Source organism: Meriones unguiculatus, chromosome 10, assembly GCF_030254825.1.
Source record: "Meriones unguiculatus strain TT.TT164.6M chromosome 10, Bangor_MerUng_6.1, whole genome shotgun sequence".
NCBI lineage: Eukaryota > Metazoa > Chordata > Mammalia > Rodentia > Muridae > Meriones > Meriones unguiculatus.
The window spans coordinates 44,484,759-44,496,874 of record NC_083358.1 but is presented as its reverse complement, the minus strand read 5'-3'; the positions used below and the strand labels follow the sequence as shown (position 1 = coordinate 44,496,874).

The window sequence follows — 12,116 nt, the reverse complement described above, 5'->3', positions numbered from 1 at the left end:
CAACATCTAGCTTCAAAAGAGTCTTGGTAGTAACATTTTTACTGCCACTCTATGCCCAACCAAAATACTAATACTGAAAGGAAAAGCAGACCCCATACAGGCATATAACAAGATCCGTAAGATAGACATATGCTTTAGTCCTTTAACTTGTTAGTTCTAAAACCCACCACAATATTTATGATATTAAATCAATCTCATATTCTGAATAAATTCCACATGGGCATGAAAATTATCTTAATGTACTGCTGGATTCTATTTCGGAGAGCTTGATTCAGAAGTCTGCATCTGTGTATATCTAAAAAATGTGTTTTGGTGCAGAAAATAGTAATAACTTTCAATTTACATGGTACTTTGCTGTTTTAAAATAATTTCATACATATACGGCTTGAGAGCTGACAGTAATCAAAAGTTGACTACATTTTTTAAAATAACTATTTGAAATGTATAAGTTGAAAATATTTACAAGTGAACAGTGAATGTTTTTCTTATAATTGCCTAAATCCTAGAGAGCTAAGACTAAGACAGACTAAAGCATAGACTGGGAAAGAGGGAGGAATGCAGAGATGTTCACACCACCCAGGGTGCCCAGGGAGGAGTGGGCAGCAGCTCCAAATGGTGCTTTGCATTCCGCTGGTATTCTAGAGATGCCACGAATGCCACAATTACGCAAAGGTTACTCATCAGCAAACACTCTCAGGCTTCGTAAGCTTTGGGTTCCTGACATACACACATATATGAAATGAGTCCATGGCTGCAGAGTGTTGTCACTGATAGACAAGGCACTAGAGAAAGTACAAGGTGCCTCTGGCAGTTGAGTGTTGTCTGTCCTGGTCACACGTTATTACCTCTAACTGACAAGGTTTTCCAGGATACACAGTGATGACATAAGAGCATTGACTCACCACCCCAAGACCTGAAGTACATTTGGGAAGAAGATAGACTGTAGAATGATACAATTTTATTGAGGAGGCAATTCACAAGAGTGGCTTCATGTTACAGTAAACATGGAATTACTCAAACAGCTTGGTCTGTATGCATTTTACCCATTCAATAGATGCTCTCTGTGAATGTCATTTTCATGTGCCTGTGAGTCCATAGGGTCTCACAGATACAAAGTACATCAACAGAGCAGCACGGAGCTCAGGGACTGTTCCTGTGGTCTCAGCAGCCCTGCCACACTCACTGGCTTCCATTTCTCTCCTTTCCTGTCTCTTGCACATCTGCAGCTGCACTTCCGCTGCAGGTGTACATCTGGATGAGGTAAAGATCAAGGAAGTGTGACTGCTCACATCAGTGTGTGTCTCCCTCAAACAAATGAGGTCCTGGAACAGCTTCTTGGCCTGGATTGTCTTCACTTATCAGAATAAGTCATCCAAGTGCAGTTAACTTGATGCCAGTATTGGGGGGAGGGGTCGTTTGTTTTGCTTTGGTTTTGGACACCTTAGACATCCTGTTTACTTTTTATTATTTATGCGTATGCCTGCATGAATTTATGTGCAACATGTGCATTCAGGAACCCACAAACAGCTAGAAAAACATATCAAGTCCCTTGGAACTGGAGTTACATGCAATTGTGAGCCCTTTTGTGGGTGTTGGGAATTGAACTTGGGTCCTCTGGAAAAAAAAAGCAAATGCTCTTAACCACTGAGCATTTCTCAAGCCTTTTTTAGTGACTATTCCAACTGGAATAAATTAATATACCCAGTATAATGTTACTCTAATAGTCTAAAGTACAAAGAGAAATGCTTTGAGAATCTCATCTTTTTCATTATCAGACCTGGCAGTTGTTACAAATATCAGAAATGAATAGGATTTATGTCAAAATGAATAGACCTGCCGCATTACCATGTATGCTTTTGCCCTTCCCAAAGGAGGCTGTATACCCTGAAGTCCCCACAGTGGTAGAGACGACAAGCCATCACTAGGCATTGAGGTTTAAAACAAACAGTTTAAAATAGTTAATTATACCTTACCCTGCAGAAAGAGAAAATATTTTCTCAGATCCCTGAAAAAAGATAATGAATAATTTAGAGCTTGCAGCAATGAAAACTCTCAGTGCTGTTTCTAGAGTGCTGCACTGGATTAAAATGCGCTGTCTGTTTCCAGAGAGCAGCTCTTCATGATTATACTCTCTGGCCACTCAAACATGAATTCCTAATAGGAAAATTGTAGGCTGAGGGCAGGGCAAATAGCGCCAGGGCATTCAAGCCAACAGGTAAGAAACAGGTTAAAAGCTTTAAGACTAAAAGCCTGGGGCAGGTTCAGCAAAATGTAGGTCAGCCTCGCAGAATATGCAAAGTACAAACTAAAGCTGAGAATTTAGGAGGAAACTAAAGCACACTCTAATCTCTGTCCTTTCTGCTGATCCATTAAGAGAACTCAGTAAAAACTGTTTTGTTAGCAAACCACATTTGGTTGCTAAAAATATAGAAAGTAAAACTATTTGGTGTAGGAAAGCTGTTTTTGAATAAGTAGTTCTGTGATGATGAGTGGAAACAAACTTTCTAAACCAAGTATCAAAACTGAAAGCAATTAAGGAATATATTAATTTGGCTATTAAAATATAAATGCGTGCCTGTCTGAGCATGGAAAGCCTCTCAATTTATCCCACATCCTGTCTTTCCAAAAATCTATTCTAGAGCTTTACATAAGCATGTCTAGGGAATGTAAACAAGGAAATAAATAGAAAACCATGACCCTCCTCAGTACTCATATATCTCATTTTAGATATAACCATAGCTCTGGGATAAACCCCACCCCCAGGCCAGATTAGTTCAGAACACAAAGAAGACACATGTCTGTAGAGTCGAAACACAGTTCTATAGAGTCTGGGGGTGGCCTTAATCCCTCACAAAACTCCAGACCACACGTAGCCACTAGCCAGAATAAACGCAGCATGTGAAGGGGCTACTGGATTGTGGGTAAATTCTGCCAAGTTAGAATTCAAACCATAGTTTCAGTAATTCTTTAAAACAGTAACAAAAGTTGAACACTCAGCAATGGCTTGATGCTCTTACAACGTCAGTGCAACAATTGTAGGAATATTGAAAATACATAACCAATGACTGGTCTGCCTTTGGGCATACCTGCTTTTTTCTTTTTTTAATAATGGAAAAATATTTTATAGTGGCAAATAAATGCTTCTAAGGCAGTTGACTTTTAAAGTATTTAATCAGTCTAAGGGAAACATTGTCAAGGAAGTGGGGCTAAAACTAGAGAGCAAAGTCAGAGAGACTTGCCACACAGCCAAGCCACCCACAACACCAGCACACACACACATGCATGCAACTGTTTCAGTCTAGCCAAGAGATCCTGTCCCAGTTTGCTGCCTGCCTACGCCCTGTGAGCATTTGCAGTAGGGTTTCTTTTTTCCCAAAATCTACAACACACTGAGAGACCAAAAGATTAAAAATCGGTGGCTATTATTAATGTTTAAGGCCTGAACTAGCTGGGTGGAGAGGTCCAGCAATGCCGTGAGGGGAAGAACTCGCCTTACTGCATTCTTTCCCCACTCACTAGAGATACAGTTACTAGGAAACTGGCCCATCCCCCTAGGGAGGGACACCAGATCATTAATGGTCTGGGGACCTTCCTATAGCCAATCAATTCAAAATGCAGCGTTTTGACCAATAGATGCTTGCCAGGCAGGAATTGCCCCTGCCTTGGGCATGCTGGGAGGGACCAGAATCTTTAAATCACCCAACTAACCTGAGCATGGGGCTCTCGGCTCTCACTGCTTTGGCAGTGGGGGGGGGGGGGTGAGCCCAAGCTGCAGCTTGTAATTTGTAATAAAAAGATCCTCAAAGATCCTCGTGTGTTTTGCCACAGACTCGACTCCTGGTGGTGGTATTTTGGGGTATTGCGATTCGGGCACAACAACACGAACAGTAAATGTGTTCCATTTCACTTAATCACCCCAGGTAATGCGATATTTCCACCTGGAAGTGAGACCGTGTGTATACCAGCTAACATCTTTTCCTGCAGATTGAACTGTGGGATTCTGTCCCATGTGTCAGCCACAGTGACAGATTTACTTGCTCTGTTAAATCTGGTGTCACATGCTTCTGAAAGACCATGTGCATAAATTCTTAGGACAGCTTACTGAGACCTGCTCCTTACAAAGTGTCATGACACAGGGCAATGACCCACATGGCTGATGTCCAAGGAAAGTACCTCTGCCTTCAAGCTCTGTAATAACAAGGCCACTGTGGTGGAAGTATATGAAAAGGCAGTGACATTTTTCCAAAATTAGCTAATTTTATCTTCCCTTTGCTTGGCAGGAGGTCACATAGTTGTTTCCATTGAATTGAGTAAAAATAAGCAGAAAATAGCTCTGAGACCATTATATCAGTTAGCCAATCCTATTGGAGCTCTTTGAAAACCCCTGGCTTTGTTTGCTTGGGTAGTCACTATTGGAGAAAATTACTTGGGGGAAAAAAAACAAAAAACAAAAAACATGGTACTTGGAGATCTGTAATTGAGTATTTACAGAATATATAGGTGTGGGGGTGGGGAGAAATGGCACAGTGAGGTTGGTGGTAGGAAGCTGAGTGTTTACTTCTTTGCAATGAAATGGAAACTCCTTTTGCTCTTTTCGGGGGATCTAGGGAAAGATAGATCTACTTTGACCAGATTCAAGGCAGCACCTTAGAGAGTAGCTGCCGTGTGCATACACGCGTGAGTGTGAGTGTGTGACTGCAGTACCTGTGGGGGCTTTTAGGTGTCTCAACATTGAATGAGATTCCTGAAAGTGTAAGGTTGTAGCGTTTGGATTCAAGGGGAACAGGAGACAAGTTATGCTTTGTAGTAGGAAAATTCTATTAGCAGAAGTATTAACAGTGTGAGCAGACAGCAGTATGACGGGGCCCTGAGGAGTGCTTGGGGCTCCTTCTTAGAGGTTTCAGAGGTAAGGGGAGATTCTATACCGGTGTTTGATGAAGCCCCTAATACATGCATGCAATCAAGCTGTTTCTGAATCAGCAATGACAATGGAAAGGGCACAAACCTGGAAACACACAGTACTTTTAATTCTAGAGACCAAATTGCTGTATTTGGGGAAACTGTCCATCAAAATGATGGCACTTTACAAAACAGCCCTGGCTAGCAGCAAGTAATACCATCACTTGAATGGTGTCCTTGCACACATTTTGCTCTGACTGCCACCCCTCATCCAACCCTCATTGCCCACTTCCTTGCCCCTCTCGTCCCAGGTGTGGAAGACATCGTGGCTATAATGATTCCTGAGCCCAAAGGGAAGGAGATAGTGGGCCTGTTGGAGAGAAACATCACGGTAACCATGTACATCACCATCGGAACCCGGAACCTGCAAAAATATGTGAGCCGCACGTCGGTTGTGTTTGTCTCCATCTCCTTCATTGTCCTGATGATCATTTCCCTCGCATGGCTGGTCTTTTATTATATCCAGAGGTTTCGCTATGCAAATGCCAGGGACAGGAACCAGGTGAGTAACTCATTAAGAAAAGCATTGCTCTGTCAACTCAATGCAAACGACACATATCATGGTGTAAATTTTGTAACTCACAAGTAACAGGGTGAGATTAACAGTATTTTCAGACTCTATCCCCCACCACACACACACATGCAAACACATTGCTAACTTCTGTTGTAGTTTTTCAGAAATTTCTTACACATCTGCATTCTGATGTCTTACTGACATTGTCATCTAGATGTTGATTTATTTCATACCTCCTCCCATTGTTCATTTTTTAAAACAATTGTTTGTTTAAGCAGAATGAAGAAAGAAGGGGAGAGGGACAGGAGCTTAGATTATACTAAGAGTGACAACATGACTCAGAAAGAGCCAGGATTTCCTTCTTGGAAACATAAGGGGGGTGAGGGAGTTTTATTTTTAAAATAAAGCTGGATTTTAAAGGACTTAATTTTTGAGTGTATGTACATTGTATGAAATGTGAATGCTGCACAATGGAGCGCAATGAAGAACAACTGTCTTCCATGTGAGGCCTCGCTACTTACTTCTACTCCATAAAGTAGCTGCTCAGGATATTTTACACATATCTAAATGCACGTCTTTCTATGCCTTATTTCTTTATTCAGCTCCCACTGATGAAAATGTTTTCTTTTTCACACAAGACATACATATGTGATACATATGTGATACTTAGCATACTTTTTAGTATAAGGTAAATCCTGGGAGATTAATTGCTAAAACTATAGTATATTATTTAAACTATGATGACTACAATGTTGTCTTCCAAAAAATATTGTTGAACCAATTTATACTTCAATCAATAATATTTGAAAGTAGTGTGCTGGGAACATCAAGTTGACTCAGCAGGCAAAGGTACTTAATTCCAAGCCTGTTAACTTGAGTTTAATCCCCAGAATACAGAGTAGAAGAAGAGAACTGAGTACAAGTTGGACCTTTACATCCACCTCTTGGGACAAGAACACCTATACGTGTTAGGCACTAGTTTTTCAAATGCTTTACTGTATTTGGGAGTTCCTTAAAGCTTATATCTTCCTTCCAATTCCCCAACACCAGGTAGGGGAAAAGAAGGCAGTAAAGGAAAGGGGTTGTAGTCCTCTTTACTTCTTCCTGCTGGGTAGGGTCATAGGATTCTTTGGGGGGCAATATCAATATCCATCCTTAGAAAATATAGAAGTCCAGGTAACCAAATAACCAGCAAACCAGCAAGAGCAGCAAGACCTCTTCTGTCTCCTGCAAGCAGCCACCTCTTCTTCCTCTGGGCTATCTTTTTTATACCCCTCAAAGTTCTCAGAATTCAACAAAAAGCCCCTCTCAGAGCCCTCATGAGGCAGACAGCCTGCTGCTGCAAACAATCTGAATCAGTCCCATGTCAGACATAAACACACAGACATATCACACCCACATGCATCACACACAGAGAGGCAGATACATACACACACAGGGAGACACTCCACACACAGATACAAAGAAAGACAAAGACACACAAACACAAATTAAAAAATAAAAAAATAAATAAAAATAAATAAAAACTTTCCATAGCGTTACCAAAAGAATGTTAGAGCTTTTTCTTGTGATTCAATGAATATCACTTTTTATTTTGTTTTATTCCTGTGATGGCAGGGATTAAACCCACAACCTTGCACATACTAAGCAAACAGCTAACCTCCAAGCTACATTCCCATCACACTCTTTAAATTATAGGTAAAGCTAAAACCTTTTTAAATGTAGTTTAAAACACGAAAGTTTTGTTAAGTCCCTGCTTCTGTGAGCTAGTGGTTTTCAACTGAATTGTGAAAGCTTTCTTACTAGTGTCTCCTGTTGGTCAAGGAAATTAACTAATTTTTTTTATTTTATGGGATTTGTTTCTCCCAGATTCTCAACATCTTTGGCTTTACCTGTAGTGCTCTGAAGCATGAAGATTTGTTGCTTGTTGCTCAACAAGTCAGTAACTTGTTGAGTTACTGACTCTATCCAGTTTTGCGTTTTTGTTTTTGTTTTTTATTGGTTTTGGTTGGTTGGTTTTGGTTTTTGAGACAGGATTTTTCTGTGTAACCTTGGCTGACCTGGGCTTGCTTTGTAGACCAGGCTAGCCTTGAACCCACAGAGATCTGCCAGCTTCTGCCTCCCTGAGTGCTGGCAGTAAAGGTATGTGCCTCCTCATCCATCTGTCTATCCAGTTTTGAATATACCACCAAAACTTTTATAAATGGATTTTCTCCAAGCCAAAACTTTAGAAAAACATGCTTTTGTCTACCTCATTTTTATTTCTCTTTTATAATTAGGTCTTACAGAACTTTTCCTTATAAAGACTTAAGCAGAGATGCAATGTTTTTATGATGGCCTGCCATTTTCATGAGTTGCATTTGTTGAATAATCTTCCTCTCATAGGCAGTAGCCTCCTTTGACAATATTAAATCCAAGGAAGCAGATCCTGTTTTGATGGTCTATAAGCTGTTCCCTTCGTCTCCTTGTGCCTTCCTGCTCCAGTATATCATTTCAAGAACTACAGAACTACTGTGTGCCTCACATCCACACCTGTTGGTCTCCTCTGTTGTATTGTCTTCAGTATGTTTGTGTTTATAGAGCTGGGAATTGACATCAAGCTTTTAAACTTATAGGATAACTTAGGAGAATTGTACAATGTGATGTTGAATCTCTTCTCTAAGTACAATTTATGTTTTTCCTTTCTCTTGGCTCTGTAGTCTCCAGTAACACTGTTAAATTATCACTGTCAATCTGACATAGTCTTCTTATGCTTGTTCTCAGCTGTTTAATAATTATGTGCTGGTTTGTTTCTATTTTTTTCTGACTTCATTTATTTTTATTTTTGTTATTAGTTGCATTTTATTAACTCTGTATCCCAGATGTATCCTGCTCCCTCATTCTCTCCCAATCCCACCTTTCCTCTCTCATCTCATCCCTGCCCCTTTCCAAGTCCACAGGGCAGGACCTCCTCCCCTTTCATCTGACCCTGTTTTATCAGGTATCTTCAGGACTGGTTGCAAAGTCCTCCTCTGTGGCCCAGCAGAGCTGCTCCTCCCTTGGGGGGTGGGGAGTTCAAAAAGCCCGCCATTGAGTTCATGTCAAAAATAGTCCCTGTTCCCCTTACTAGGGAAATCCTAGTTGTTGACTGAACAACCACGGGCTACATCCGAGCAGAGGTTCCAGGTCATATCCATACATGGTCCTTGGTTGGTGAAACAGTCTCATATAAGACCCCTGTGCCCAGATATATTTGGTCCTTGTGAAGCTCCATCCTCTCCAGGTCATATTAACTCCCTTTTCTTTCATATGATTCCCTGCACTCTGTGAAGGTTTGGTTATGAGTCTCAGTATCTGCTTTGATACACTGCTAGGTAGAGTCTTTCAGAGGCCCTCTGTGGTAGGCTTCTGTCCTGTTATTTGTTTTCTTCTACATCCAATTTCCATCCCATTTGTCTTTCTAAGTAAGGATTGATCATCTTACCCAGGGTCTTCTTTCTTGTTTAACTTCTTTAGGTGTAAAGATTTCACTATGCTTATAATATCTTATAAGTCTAAATAAATTAGTATATACCATGTGTGTCTTTCTCCTTCTGGGATATCTCACTAAGAATGATCTTTTCTAGATCCCACCATTTGCCTGCAAATTTCATGATTTCCTAGTTTTTAATTGCTGAGTAGTATTCCATTGTGTAAAAATATCACAATTTCTGTATCCATTCCTCCTTTGATGGACATCTGGGTTGTTTCCAGGTTCTGGCTATTACAAATAAAGCTCCTACAAACATGGTTGAGCAAATGTCCTTATTGTGTACTTGAGCAACTTTTGGATATATGCTAGGAGTGGTATAGCTGGATCTTGAGGAAGTGCTATTCCTAATTGTCTGAGAAAGCACCAGGTTGATTTCTAAAGTGGTTGTACCACTTTACATTCCCACCAGCAATGGAGGAGGGTTCCCCTTTCTCCACAACCTCTCCAGCATGTGTTGTCATTTGAGTTTTTTATTTTAGACATTCTGATAGGTGTAAAGTGAAATCTCAGGGTCGTTTTGATTTGCATCTCTCTGTGATTCTCTGCCATTCTATATTCCTCTACAGAGAATTCTCTTTTTAGCTCTGTACCCCATTTTTTAATTGGATTGCTTGATTTATTGCTTTTTAACTTCTTTAGTTCTTTATATATTCTGGATATCAGCCCTCTGTCAGATATAGGGTTGGTAAAGAATTCAACCAGAGAACTCCTTCAGCTGATAAACACCTTCAGCAAAGTGGATGGATACAAAATCAACTCAAAAAAATCAGAAGCCCTCCTATATACCAAAGACAAAAGGGCCAAGAAAGAAATCAAGGAAACAACACCCTTCACAATAGCCACTAATAACATAAAGTACCTTGGGGTGACATTAACCAAGCAAGTGAAAGACCTGTTTGAAAAAAACTTAAAGTCTCTGAAGAAAGAAATTGAAGAAGATACAGAAGATAGAAAGATCTCCCATGCTCATGGATTGGTAGGATTAACATAGTGAAAATGGCCATCCTGCCAAAAGCAATCTACAGATTCAATGCAATTCCCATCAAAATACTAACACAATTCTTTACAGACCTTGAAAGAAAGACTCTCGACTTCATATGGAGAAACAAAAAACCCAGAATCTCCAAAACGATCCTGCACAACAACAGATCATCTGGAGGTATCTCCATCCCTGACCTCAAGCTGTACTACAGAGCAATAGTAACAAAAACTGCATGGTACTAGCATAGAAACAGAAAGGAGGATTAATGGAACCAAATAGAAGACACAGAAATAAACCCACACACCTATGAATACTTGATTTTTGACAAAGAAGCCAAAACCACTCAATGGAAAAAAGACAGCATCTTCAACAAATGGTGCTGGTCCAACTGGATGTCCACATGCAGAAAAATGAAAATAGATCCATATTTATCCCTCTGCACAAAACTAAAGTCCAAGTGGATCAAAGACCTCAACATAAAACCAGATACACTAAATCAGTTAGAAGAAAAAGTGGGGAAGAGCCTAGAACTCATTGGCACAGGAGACAACTTCCTGAACAGAACAACAGCACAGGCTCTAAGATCACAATCAATAAATGGGACCTCATGAAGTTGCAAAGCTTCTGTAAAACAAAAGACACTGTTGTCAGAACAATTGTTTCTAGTTTTAAACATCCTATTTTATTTCACTGGCATTATTCACCGCTCTGAATAATCTAAAATCACATGACAAGATAATCTCTCTTCTATTTTCAGGGAATTCTCTCAATTTAATGAGATTTTAAAAATAATTTTCCACCGTATTATTTTCCATTCAGTTTTCCAGGTTAAGATATTTTCTCCCATTACAAAATATACAATTTTGTAAATGTCAACTTATCCCAACTTTCTTGAGTTTTTTAAAGCTGCCTTTTTGATAACAGTTCCCAGTGAGTGACATCCATTATCACAGTCATGTTCACTGCTGGATAACTATGGTCTGTGTTCTCCCTAAATGTTCTGCAGTGGGAGGGCATATACCAGGTAGACACAAGGAGGTAAACATGGATGTGCCCAGTTGGCTTTTATAGGGTTCCATTTATAGTAGATATTTATATATTGTTTATTTAAAAGATAGTCACCAGCAAGTCATACAGCCATATATGAAAATATGTGGGTTTATGCCCATGGAGAATCAAAGCAGCCAGTTAGCACTTGCATAGTAACTTCCTGCAGGTAGACAGAGCTTCCACATCCATCTAGGCACATGCATGCTCTGTGAAATATGTGTTAACTTTCCTTGAATTACAGCAAACTATCACCAAGGTCCTTCCATGATGGGATCATGTTAAAAGTTAACCCTCTTTCCTGATCAATGTGACTACTCCATTTGTAACCCTTTAAAAAAAAGATGAAATAAGAACCTAGGGGAAAAATATCTTTTGATAGACAGTGTTCTGCTCTGTTCAACAGAATGTTACAGCTATAGGCTGTGCCCATAAAAAGCAGCAGGTTGACTTACACCATTTAGTTTTATTAAGGCATCACTAGTCTTCAGAAGAAGTGAGCCTCCTCTTCTTTACAGAATCACTGCCTGAGGAAAGAAAGAAAGAAAATGAAAGAGAAAGAAAGAAAGAAAGAAAGAAAGAAAGAAAGAAAGAAAGAAAGAGAGAGGAGTTCATTCACATTGGGAAGCATTCTGCCATCTGGTATTAGAAGGACCAAGTTTGAATTAGCTTACCATAGGTATCCACCTGGTTTCTTGAGGTTCATAAGTTTAAAAACTATCCCCAGCATCTCCCATGATAATGATGCTTTTTGTGCTGTACTGTACACAGAGATGGTCATGCCAGTGTAGCTCTCCATGGAGTGGGATTCACTGCGTATTCACAGCAAAGTCTTTTAGATGAAGATGCAGAGAATAAGGGCTACAACTGAGAGTGGAAAAGAGACTTGGCTACTGTGCTGTGCTTCCTGAAATGGGGTGATGGCTAAAGGCACCAGCTTGGAAATCAGATGGATGAGGGTCAAACATTGATGATACCTAATGGCATGACCTTAATGTTTGCCCTTCCCAGGCCCCAGTTTCCTCAAATGTAAGATTGGTATCATAGCATGGCAAGTCTGGAGTCATGCTATGAGAATTAAACAAGAAATAGGTGGCATTATC

General features: G+C 40.0%; 1 protein-coding gene across 1 annotated transcript in view; it reads left to right on the top strand.

Moving 5' to 3' along the window:
* Rnf150 (ring finger protein 150) overlaps positions 1-12,116 on the top strand; it is a 287,377-nt gene that overhangs the window by 173,229 nt on the left and 102,032 nt on the right. The window contains 1 exon segment of the mRNA XM_060393328.1: positions 5,211-5,461. Within this exon segment, the coding sequence (XP_060249311.1) occupies positions 5,211-5,461 (251 nt within the window).